This window comes from Canis lupus, unplaced genomic scaffold (assembly GCF_011100685.1).
Source record: "Canis lupus familiaris isolate Mischka breed German Shepherd unplaced genomic scaffold, alternate assembly UU_Cfam_GSD_1.0 chrUn_S622H784, whole genome shotgun sequence".
Taxonomy (NCBI): Eukaryota; Metazoa; Chordata; class Mammalia; order Carnivora; family Canidae; genus Canis; species Canis lupus.
The window spans coordinates 1-12529 of record NW_023331564.1 but is presented as its reverse complement, the minus strand read 5'-3'; the positions used below and the strand labels follow the sequence as shown (position 1 = coordinate 12529).

Here is a 12529-nt window from a genome sequence, read left to right as displayed (position 1 = left end):
CCTGCCTTTGGCCCAGGGCGTGATCCTGGAGTCCCGGGATCGAGTCCCGCATCGGGCTCCTGGCATGGAATCTGCTTCTCCCTCCTCCTGTGTCTCTGCCTCTCTCTCTCTCTCTCTCTCTCTCTCTCTCTCTCTGTGTCTATCATAAATAAATCTTAAAAAAAAAAAAGAACACAAGGAAACTTTTACAGTGCTGGATATGTTTACCATCTTGATTATAGTGATGGCTTCATGGGTGTACATAGGAGTCAAACGCATCAAATTGAATACTTCAAATATGTATAGTTTATTGTATGTCAATTCTTCCTCAATAAAACTGGGAAAGAAGAGTGTTGGGGGGTGTTAGATTTTTCAAATTTAGTATCCAAATCTTTGTTCATTTTATTAACCCGCATGAAGCATAAGAATATTCTCTCCCCTGAACATTGACAGAACCTAAAGACCTGACAAACTCTTGACACTGGAAACATAAGTTATCCATTCTTCAGATTGCACATAAATTGCTGTTCTTTAGGTCTGATGACATTTTAAATATACATGAGTATGTCTCATTTTAGTTACATTTTTTCTTAAGGAGAAATGGAAGCCGTGATGGATATTTCCATCAAAGATAAGCATCTAGTCTCGCTGAATAAAATATTCAAATCATCTTTTAGGTTGTGTGTGGAGGAGAGGGTTAATCCTATTTATAGATTTTTAATGACCTCATATTCAGATGGTGATCATTCCAATCTTGTTCACAAGTACTGAGAACTCCTTGTGCTTGCTTCTATATCTTCAGTGTTCTGACCAAATTCTTGACAAATCTCAACAGACCTGTGAATTCTGGCCCACAGAAGTCGATTTATTGAGAATGAGTGAGAAAAGAAATCTCTTGCATTTCTAGTGACTGTAGTCCTGGCCTGGAAATAAAAAGCACTGGAAGCATAAATTGTATTTTCTTTCCCTACTTCAGTTGAAAGTCATCACTACTGAGAAGATAAGAGGATATGAAAAATGAAAAATGGCTACACAGATGGTATTAGGAAATAGGATTCATAGTCGCAAATATCAAATAGCTGGGAAAAGAGACACACTTTCCAGGAATGTCAGAAATATCTCTTTGCTTTATTATTGACAACATGATTAATAGAGCTTGAATAGAAATTGAGGCAACACCCCCTCTCCCCAAACACCCTGGAAAATGAGATGTTATGGATGACAGCAAGCGTGATAACAAAACACACTGGAAGAGGAAACTTGGGGTAGATTCCAAAAATTCAACGGTCAAAATAAAAATACTACTTCCATTATTGGGTATATACATAGTATTAATGAAAAGAATAAAGCTTCATATGAGATGGTAAATACAATCTCAGAAATAGCACTGAGATTTTGTGGCTGGAACTGATAAATGGAAGTACAGAACTCAAAATAGATTTAATACAAGGGGAAGACCCTCTAACAATGCATATTAAAGTATATGCTTATTTTTTCAAAGATCAACCCAAGACAAGAGGCACAGGGGGAGAGCATTTAGGATAAAGAAAACAAGAAAGACAAAGGCTAAGTTAGGAGTGCGGTACTGAAGCAATATATGAACGATGCTTTACTTCACGAGGGCACAGAAGCAAGTTATAGTAGTTAGAGTCTTCAATTATTCAGCTACCATTAAAGAGCCTTTTCTAAAAGCTGAATATCTGGTACAGTCTTTGCTTGCTAAAAATATTTTCCTTCAGATGGCAGAAGCAGCAATGAGGTGAATTACTATTTTGGACTTAATTTTAATCAATATGGAAGAACTAGTTGGAAATGTGGATGTGAGAAAAATGCTTCTTTTTAATTCTTTTTTTTTTTAAGTTAATTTCAGAGTTTTATTGTATTGCACTAAGGAACAGCAGGACGGTTATACAATGTTCTCTCTCATTCAATTTTGAAAATCTAAAGTACTTGCAAATTCTTAAGAATACCTTTACCACCAAATTAGAACAGTAAGTATAATAACCAATTTCTTAATAAGTAATGTCTTACAAATTAAAACACATTTAAAATAACTTTAAATGCATTCTTCACAAGTAATTCAGCATATATTTTTTTTATCTTGTTCACTTATGCTTAAGAATTAAAGCAAGTATATTACTCTGATGGAAATATGGGAAATCTCTCATTCATGCAATATACAGGGATAATATTCAAGTTGAAGGGGAAAAATCCCACTCTTCTTATTTTGTAAATGTGTCCATATATAATCACATACATGATAAATAAGGAAACCCATGAAGTTTCCAAGTCAGATATATATTTTCAGTCATCAGAAGCACCTGATATCTACAGCTAATTTATAATTAGATGGCATTTCAATAAGCCAAAATGAGCCCTACAAGTTCCTATATATAACAAAAGCTTCCAATGGACTAAGGATAGTCAATAATTAATGCAATCATTCATGGGATTATGGCTGTTCCTTAAGGAGTACAAGTTCAAACCTGTCAACACCAGAGGTAATCATTTTATATTAATTTATACGTAATTCCATTTAAATTCTTTATCCGAGTATAACATATGAAAACAGTCTTTCCACAAGCAAAAAATGTGGAAACATTTAAAAAATAAGGAGTCATTTTTTAAAGTAACTGATCAGATTCCATAGTCTACTCTTGGAAACAGGATCTTGCTGGATAGAATCCCTTCATTTGGTGGCTTTTTGCATGCACTTACTGGACCAATTCTTCTGTGTGTTGTTCTAAGAGCTCACCAAAACATAGATCATGCCGTATAGGTAGTAAAAAATGCTAGAAGATAAAAAGCTAATTTTCACCAGCCTTCTTTCTGACAATACGCTAAAATGTCTGCATTCATGATGGTTGTAGGGTCATAGAGTCCTGGTCCACTCATCACTGGTCTACTCATATACCTCCAAATAGGATACGCCAAGAGGGGCATATTGAGACCCAGTGTAAGCCACTCTGCTGCACAAAGAAACATGACACAGAAGAAAGCACAGATGAGGTACTCGGGAAGTACAAGAGGATTCAGGGTATTACACTGGTCTATAGGATTCTTGTAATCAGTCTTCAGTTCATCAAATGCAATAATGTGCCAGATGGCGAAGAAGATGAGCGCGGCGGTGAGCAGCAGCGCCAGCATGTAGCAGAAGCCGCGAAGGTGACCGCCGTGGCCCGGAGAGGAGCAGGGAGCGGCACCGCTGCCAGCGGAGAAAGGCGGCGCAGGGCCCTCTGGTAAAACCATTCACTTCCCCCCGGCCGCAGCCACGACCGCTTCGGCGCCCGCCCCCCTTTTTAATTCTTAAATGTAGCATAAGAGAACTTGTATGTAGATTCTGACAGATTCTTTAAGAAAATTCACTTTAAGGAAAACTCAGAAAGATCAAATAGAATACTATATTTGGAGACTCAAATAAATGACACGACAGTAGAATCTTAAATGCAAAATTTTGACTCCACGCATTAAGGATGGTATCAGTGAAATAAAGAATTCAGTTTCCTAAAATGGTCAACAGCACCCTTCCTGCACCCAAGAAAGGGGAGAGTTGGGATCCCTGGGTGGCGCAGCGGTTTGGCGCCTGCCTTTGGCCCGGGGCACGATCCTGGAGACCCGGGATCGAATCCCACGTCGGGCTCCCGGTGCATGGAGCCTGCTTCTCCCTCTGTCTCTCTCTCTCTCTCTGTGTGACTATCATAAATAAATAAAAATTAAAAAAAGAAAGAAAGAAAGGGGAGAGTCCTATAAGGATGCAGTGCCACCTTCCAGGAGGTAACATATATCCTAGGTCAACATCCATTATATAGTCCTGTGTCTCCATTAAGTAGAATACACAAATCTGAAAATGCAGCAGGAGTGGTTCAGCTCAGCATTATTCCCTTTGACTCACTTAGAAAATGTGTGCTTCTCATCCCTGAATTTGAGGCTCTGTGGATTCTAGGTCCTAGTTCCCAGGGGAACCCAGGGTGCTGATTTCAAGAGTTCAGTATTTGAGGAAAGATGTTGCCATACTGGCAGGGGTAAGTGACCTTCTCACAGGAGGAGATAGGGCTTCTCCGCTGTTACATGATGAGCCAAGGAGGAAAATGTTGGGTACCTAGGGCATCCAATGCTACACCCCTTCCCAATTTTGATAGTTAACTGCTAAGAGCAGCACCATAATCTGAGAAGGATTGGTTGACCAGGAACTCTTACAACTCAGAGATGAGCATCTAGCTTGTAATATTTCATAAGCCACCTAGACCAGAAGAGATGTTGGATAAGGATGCAAGAAACCTAGAATGGGTAGTTCAGGAAGGAGATTAGGTTGTAACTTGAAGACAGCTTTCGTGGCAGGAGCCATTCCCCCCCCCCCCGTTTTTTTGCATGGCACAAATAAATAATCTTTAATTTCAATAAATAGCTCCCCATTATGCCAGACAATAGGCTGTGGGAACGATACAGAAGCATCCAACAGGGAAAGACCTATTCTAACTACACTAATTCCTTAGCACGAGAAAAATGACTTTGGGTCACACACAAACACAGAGAGATGCTCAGAGTATGACAAAGGAAGGAGTCATCTTGGATGGGAGTGTGGTGGCATTTTAATCCATGTAGCTGTCCTTTGCAGGTCTTCTGGGTGCCACAATCACCACGAATCGGTCAAATAAGGTTACTTTTGCTCTATCATATTCTGTTTACTTGATATCCGCACATGCTGTTACTGAAGGTGGGGTCTTGACAGACAGGAGGACACTGGTGAGATTTCACTGGGAGAGGCAGAGAGAAGGGAGGGCGGAGGGCTGAGGTCCCGCAGAGCGCCTTGCTCACCAGGAGGACACACAGGGACACACACGTGTTTCACCTGCGAGGGCACACACAGAACGTTCACATACTACCCACAGGGGGTCCTTAGGAGTAGGATAACATGAGGACAAGTTCAGTGAAGCCAGGGAAGTTTCTTACACCGGCATATTTTTGGGTGCCACTTGGTTTCTTCAGAGTCTAATCTATCACGTCTACTAAAGAGAAGACAAAGTACTTACATTTTGGGAGAAAGGTATCAGGTTTGAAGAACCCCAGGGAACAGCAGGCTGTTCAGAAGCCACCCAGTCAGCAGCTGTGCATTCTGGGTGTGGGGGTCGGGCCTCCCGCACACCGGCCAAGCTCTTAGAGAATTTCATCTCAATGGAGGCTGGCACCCTTGGGGAGGCCTGAGGGTTGAAAGTGCATTTGGGGGTAGGGGTATCAACAGGAGCAAGCACTGCCAGTAAGTCTCACAGCAGAGTCCACTCCGCTCGTGACATACAGATGGGTTTCCAGAAAGTTCTCAGGCTTTGCTCATTGAGGGCAACCATTTTGTGTTCAACAGTCAGCCTCCTCTCAGTTCTGAGAGGATTTGTGTATGTGTGTTTCCGTTGTGGATATAATAGGCACATGACACATTTTTTTCTGTCTTAATTTTCTTCCTTTTTTTTTTCCCCTCCAACAAATGAAAGCTGCTTTCCCTGCAGCCCTCAGGTCACCTCCAGCGAGGCGGGAGACACGCGGTCACACTCAGCCGGGGACCTCGGGCTGTGCCCTGCTCCACTGCCGTGCGGTGAGTGTTGAGCACCCGCTGCCAGTGGTTGGATTCAGAGGGGCCCGAGGAGTACTGGCCGATGACAATTCTTCAATGAAGTCACTGCTGCTTGGCATGTTGTGGCCAACACTGTACACACTAAGCTGGCATTTTCAGTTCTTCTTGGGGAACTTTGAAGCTGAAGGATTCATTGTAAAAGGGATCGAGTGTGCCTCTTAAGAAGGATGTCTTCTTTGTTTTCACAAGCTTGAGTCCCATGTACCAGCTGGATTGTCACAAAGGGGTCTGAACCTTGGGTCACATCGGTTTGAAGAAGCTGCTTGGCTCGAATGACATCCACATTCAGCGTCCCAGCACTGGGGAGATAATCAGTGACAGAAGCAGCTCCCCCAGCTCCACTTCATTCTGAGAGCCGGGGACCAGCGCCTTCCACCAATGCCCCGCCTTTCATCAGGTCAAACCTCGCACAGAGGCACCGACACCTTCCCAATGACACGATGGCGGGAAAACTTCTCAAAATCCACCACGGTTGGCAGCAGGGGTCCTCCTCTGAGCTTGGAGGAGGGGGATCTCGAAGGTGTAAGGCTCCTCACAGGCTTCTGGGTCTTGCGTTTGGCCCCCGTCTGCTTAGAGTTGCTCTGGTCTGGCAGGAGACGGATCTGGACACAGGGGTTCCATGGGCCCTGTCCCGTCCCGGCGCCAGCCGTCCGGGGGCACGGGCGGGGCGGGTCCCTGGCCTCCGTCCCCCGGCGTCAGGCGGCGGTGGCAGGTGGCACCGGGAGCTGAGCGCAGCACGCCCCGCTGGCCCCCGGCGGGGCCTCCCGGACTGTTAGCAGCCCGCGTGGTCGCGCTGGAGTGGGGCGCGCAGCTGGGGCCGAGCGCTCTGGAGCAGTGCCTGGGCCGGGTCCGCCTGAGCCCCGCGGCCGGATGGCTCCCTTTTTGGCACTGAGAACACCAAACTCCACCGGCTTTCATGCCAGGAAGTGGGGGAGCCGGGTCGTCTGGACTCGAGACTTGGAACCCTCCGGGTCAGGCTGCGCAGCCTGAGATGTGTCCTGAGGACGAGCCTCACGCGTGCGATCTGGGAGTTGGTCGAGCGGTCAGAGGGCTTTCCCGGGCTGTGTGGACGAGTCCCGTCCCTGGTCACGCTCCGGCGGGGCCGTCCTGGAGGTCCGCCACCCTCCACCTCGCGCTCAGCCGCCGGGGCGTGCCCTCCCCGCAGGGGGCGGGGTGGGAGCCAAGGGGGGAGGAAGGAGGAGGCAGCCGGGCGCCCAGACCGGAGCGGCGGCTCAGGAGCGGCGCCCGCCCCTCCGCCGGCCGCGCGGTCCTGGCCCTTCCAGTCCCCCTTCCCCTTCCCCGCGCCTCCGGCTCCCGTGTTCGGGGCCGCCTGGAGCCGGGGCGGCCGCGGGCTGGAGGCGGCGGGGGCGGGGCGGGGCCGGGGCGGGGGGAGCGGGGCGGCGCCCGGCGGCGGCACCTGCCGAGCAGGAGCTAGTTCCTCTTAACCTACCTCGTTAAAGACCTTTCCAGGGGAGAGACCAAACACTCTGGGAGCGCTTCTCCAAGAGGGTGGACTTCGCATACGAAGCCCGCAGGCTCAGGAGCCCTCCGGTAGCCGTAGTGGCGGTGGCGGGTGCCGCAGGGCAGACGCCCTCCTTGGCTTAGCTGCCAGCAGTGTGGGCCGCTGCTTACTCCCGTCTTGATTCCCTGCACGCCGCGATCCAGGGTAGAACAGGCTGGCTCTCGCACCCCAACCCAAGCACAACCCGTGGCCCCCCTCAGAGCACCCTGTGGGACAAGGAGCGACCGGATCACAGTGCACTCTTCCCACTGTAGGAACTGCTATTCTCCCTTCTACAGGCCTGAGTCCTGATGAGGTGTTCTCCACTGAGCCGCCCGCATGCAAAGTCTCCTTCTCAGAGGCTGTTCTCCAGAGGACCCAACCCAAGAAGACACTAGGGTAAAGAAGGATTTCTTGAGCTACAGAGGAGTACTAATGATACATAATTAAGCGTAAACGGGACTATGAAAATAGACTCTGTTCATCGAGACACCATTAAAAGCGTAAAAGACAAATAGGAAGGGGGTATTTTCGCATTAGATGTAAACTGACAAAGGTTCTCATACTAGATATTTACAAATCCACTATCAAGAGAAAAGAGAAATCCAAAAAGAAAAATGCACAGAAGGCACACTTCGTGAAAGATATCAAAAATGTTTAATAAAAATAGGAAAAACGGGCCAATTTCATTCTAGAGTAAAGGAAAGGGAAATTAAACCACAATAAGAGGTTATTCTACACTTATAAAATGACATTAATTAAAAGACCCAAATGTTGATGAGAATGAGGAGCAGAGCCACCCTCATACATTGTTGGAAGAAGTGCAAATTATACGAATACCTTGGAAATTATTTATATTGACATCATCTCCTAAAATTGAAGATACTGTACTCCACGGGACAGCAGTTCCACTCTTACATGTATATCTTAGCTAAATTCATACATGTGTGCAATAAGACCTGTGTAGGACTCTTTCTAGAAATAGTGTCTGCAAAGCCCCAAACTGGAAGCAATTCAAATGCCCATCAACAGTGAAATGGATACTGACATATTCTTATGATTAAGCAGTCATACAGCAATAAAAATGGCCAAAGACCGTGATTAATTACATGGGTGAGTTTTACAAGATTATATTTAGAAAAAGAAGCAGAAAAAAAGGGGCAACCAGTGTTTCTATTCATGTGAAGTTCAAAAATTGTATAGAAATGTATGTTACAGTTGTGTAACTCTTAGAAAATTCTTACAAAAAAAAGCAAGAAAAGTCATCACCGTAAGACTTAGAAGAGCAATCCCCTCTTGAGGGAGGAAGGCTTTCAGGTTGGGAAGGGCACACACAGAGTTCTGGGGTCTGGTATGTTCTAATTTTGGATCTTATAGCTAAGGAGCGACAAAAAGTATTTGTCCCGCCTTAAGTCCATTGTACTTCAAAATTTTAAATGTTAAAAAAAAAAGGAGGTAGAAAAAATAAGGGAGTAAGTGACTCAGTAAGTTTCAAAGCCTTAGATTTGACTCAATAAGTTTCAAAGCCTTAGATTTGGGCCTAAAACATCATTTTTGGCCTTAGATCTACCATCTGCTCTCCTTAGCCTAGATCCAATTGGTTGCCAAGCTTTGTAGAGCTTCCCTCAATGATGTGTGGTCTTCGGCCAAGTTCCTTCCTTCCTAGGCTCCAGCCAAATTAGTTTCCTCAGAGCTACCAACCACGTTCAAGTCTTTGTTCTTTTTTGCCTGATTTATTATAGAAGCCTTCTCACCTGATCTCTATGTGTTCTGTCTCTTCGCATTTTAATTCATTGTAATTTGGACAGGTTAATATTTTTGAAAAAGAAACCCATTCTTTGCTCCCTGGTATTTTGTTGTTGTTGTTACCTGGCCCAAACTATTTTTTGCAGCTTGATGTGTAGCACTAATTGCCTCTGGAGAGGAATGATATGTGTGTGTGTGTATAAAACAAAATGCAGAGGTCATTTCTTGGTGTTTGATTTTTAAAAGCCAAGGCTTCTGTGGCAGGTGTGTGAGTATGAGGGGATCACAGGTATTGGAAAGAACTCAGGATATACACTGTACTAAAGTAAAAACAAACACCAACTGAATTCTTGACCCTCAGAATATCAGCCCACAGAACATTTTACAAAACCATAAATGAGTTGCCATTACCTAAAAATTCATAATTACTTTATAATGTTTTCTGAAAATTGTTAGAAAGTCAGGCCATGCTGCACCCTTGCTTGTGCATACAACTGACTGTAGTGGAGAAGGTGCTATCCTTGGACTGGTCAGTGGGGTCTCCAGTTTTGCTGATTCTTGCACTCATGCCTGCTATCAGAATGGGAAAGCAGAACAAAACACAGAAATAGACTTACCTCCTCAGGACACTTATTTGTGCTTGCTGTCTGGTTCCTGGTCTCTTTAGGTGGAGGTTATGGAACCACTCCGACTGCTGACAAAGATTCTTTCGTTTTTGCATCAACCGACTTCAGCAAGAATCCTGATAAGTCAGTTTAGGAACAACTCCTTGCCCTCTATGTATGATCCCTCTCCCTGTCTAATCAGGAACCCTCAACTGCCACCATCGCCCAGGCAATGTCATAGCAAGAATCCTGTTAGATTGATTTAGCCAATCAACCAATTTAGCCCTTATCCCTGATGTTTTCTCTCAGCATTTTTCCAGCCACTGACCCCTACCCTGCTCCTTCGCTATAAATTCCCATGCTGTATTTGGAGTGGGAGCTCAACTTCTCTGCTCCCCCACTCCTGCAAAATCCCATTGCAGTGGTTCTTAGACCTATCAACAACACTGCCCTTGAATCAAGTTCTTTTACCGTGCTTTCACAAGTGTCATTGAATTATTCTTTTCCTTTAGCATGTTGTCCCCAGGATATAATAAAAATGCCTGGTATAATGTGAAATAAGGTTCCCTGGGTTGAGAGGAGGAGATTTGATGGGCATTGAAGAAAAGAAGAGGAATATTAAAGGATGGCAAAATCCTGAGGAGTCCTAAGCCTATCCCCCCCATCCCCTTCCAGCTCAGGGGCAGAACAGACTTGATTTTTCAGGCTCCCCTTACTACTCATCAAGGGTTTGGACTTCACCTTTCCTTGCCCCAGATACAAAGCCCTTGGCTCACTCTCCAGACTGTGAAACCTGCTTTCAGCTACCGGAATCTCAACAAGGGCCACCCAGGAAAGAATACAGGATCATTTATGACTCCCAATCTACTTCCCAGACCACCACTCCTTCCCCATAACTTGATGTTTCTTGATCTACCTCATAACTGGATTTGCTCATTGCTACTTTAACATTGAACCAGTGTTCTCTCTCTTAAAGCACTTCAGCTTTTCCTTACATTTTAGTTATATGTGTGTGTGTGTTTTCATCCTCAGTCACTCCACTTAAATCCCTTGTTTCTAAACCATTGTTTCAATCCCTATGCTACCTAGAAAAATGCCCTGCATTTGGTAGGCACACAATAAATATCTGTCAAACTAAATTATTGTCCATTTTCCAAAATATTTACCATTGGTCCTGATTTGTGTCATTTGCACATCTGGTAACATTCTTGAGTTTTTCTTGAAGTTTTTGATAAATAAGGATTAAACCCCATGGGCTGATGTTCATAAAAACAGGATTAATTTCTATCAAAACTGAAAAAAGGAGTAAGACCCAAACCCTCACCTGTTGGGACCTTCCCAGAGGAGCTGTAGGGAGGTTATTATAGATTATTGCATCCCTGTATGAAAACATTCTGAGAAGCTTTCAAAAGGAGAAAGTCACATGGATAATTTGTAGGTGTTACTTTTCATTAGTCATCATGAGGTGGGATAATGCACAGAGTGCTTAGTGATACTAAGTGTTGGTTCCATCTCAAATTCCCTGAGTCCATAGGCATGAAACACTTTTACAAGAAATTTGGGCTCACTTGGTGTCCATCCAAAGATGAATGGATAAAGAAGATGTGGTCTATGTATACAATGGAATATTGCTCAGCCATTAGAAACAACAAATACCCACCATTTGCTTCGACGTGGATGGAACTGGAGGGTATTATGAGGAGTGAAATAAGTCAATGAGAAGGACAAACATTGTATGGTCTCATTCATTTGGGGAATATAAAAAATAGTGAAAGGGAATAAAGGGGAAAAGAGAAAAAATGAGTGGGAAATATCAGGGAGGGAGACAGAACATGAGAGACTCCTAACTCTGGGAAACGAACTGGGGGAGGGGGAGTGGAAGGGGAGGTGGGGGGGGGGTGGGGGTGACTGGGTGATGGGCACTGAGGGGGACACTTGATGGGATGAGCACTGGGTGTTATTCTATATGTTGGCAAATTGAACACCAATAAAAAATAAATTTATAAAAAAATAAAAAGAAACTACTAGTAAAATAGAAAAAAAAGAAATTTGGGTTCATTAAGAAACTACTAGTAAAATAGAAAAAAAAGAAATATGGGCGCATTTTTTAACAAAAAAACAAAAAGAAACTACTAGTAAAATGGGAAAAAAGAAATTTGGGCTCATTAAGAAAAAAAAACTTTGAAAGCCAGGAGAAGCTGGGCTGGGGACCCTCACACAGCTACATACTACTATTCTTCCAAGTTGCGTTCCCAACTCCTATCTCCACGTGTTTTGGTGGAATCTAATGGGGCAAAGGTAAGAAGAGGCATTGTTAGCCTTCCTCACTTTGGCCTTTCATATCTGCTTCCACCCTTATCCTCTTGAAGATATGGCTAGATCTTTCCCTGCTACTCTTCTGCTCTCTAACTTTGGTGTCAAAAGTGAACAGGATCCCAGGACAGATACTGATTGATGTGACCACATACATAAAAGATGAATTTCAGTTAAAGGGTTACCTCAGCCTGGCATTCGCCTTCTACTAGTTGTTGTGGAATGAGGGCTTGAAAAGAATCTAAGGCATGCCAAGTAGAGAAGACTGAATTTTGGCATCAGGACTAAATTTTGCCTTCAGGACTAAGACTGATTCTGAAGTTAAATTCAGTTGAGTACCTTTATTTCATGGTGGCTGACTTGGGCACAGGTAGTTCTAACCTCTGTTTCATCAGTCCTGGGAAGATGATAAAGGGTTATCAGTTGCATAGCTTGGAAGAGAAAGCCAGGAATCTACTTTATCTGAGATACTCTGTTCTCACTTCTCATCTTCCCCTGCAGCAGATAAATGTTGTATATTTTTCTTTACATTAGATTTCTAATTTTATGAGACATACCATTAAGTCCATTGTTACTTTGCAACTGGTAATATTTCTGATCACAAATGTAGTTGGTATATACATGATCTTCTTTTCTCATAGTATTCTTCTCACTTATATTGTCTAATTAGAGTATGTCTTATCTCCCTGAAGTGAATAATAGCTATTTTTTGGGGAATAACATGACTGATTTTGAATGTCTCTAAATTATAGCATTTAATAT

General features: G+C 44.0%; 1 protein-coding gene and 1 pseudogene across 1 annotated transcript; both read right to left on the bottom strand.

Moving 5' to 3' along the window:
• Nucleotides 1–2528: 2528 nt before the first annotated feature.
• On the bottom strand, nt 2529–3151 carry LOC119879322 (protein cornichon homolog 1-like). The gene has a single exon (XM_038589661.1). It carries the CDS (start codon nt 3124–3126, stop codon nt 2794–2796), a length of 333 nt encoding a protein of 110 aa, XP_038445589.1. The 5' UTR covers nt 3127–3151; the 3' UTR covers nt 2529–2793.
• Nucleotides 3152–5480: 2329 nt separating this feature from the next.
• Nucleotides 5481–9417, bottom strand: LOC119879321 (annotated as a pseudogene).
• Nucleotides 9418–12529: the final 3112 nt, after the last annotated feature.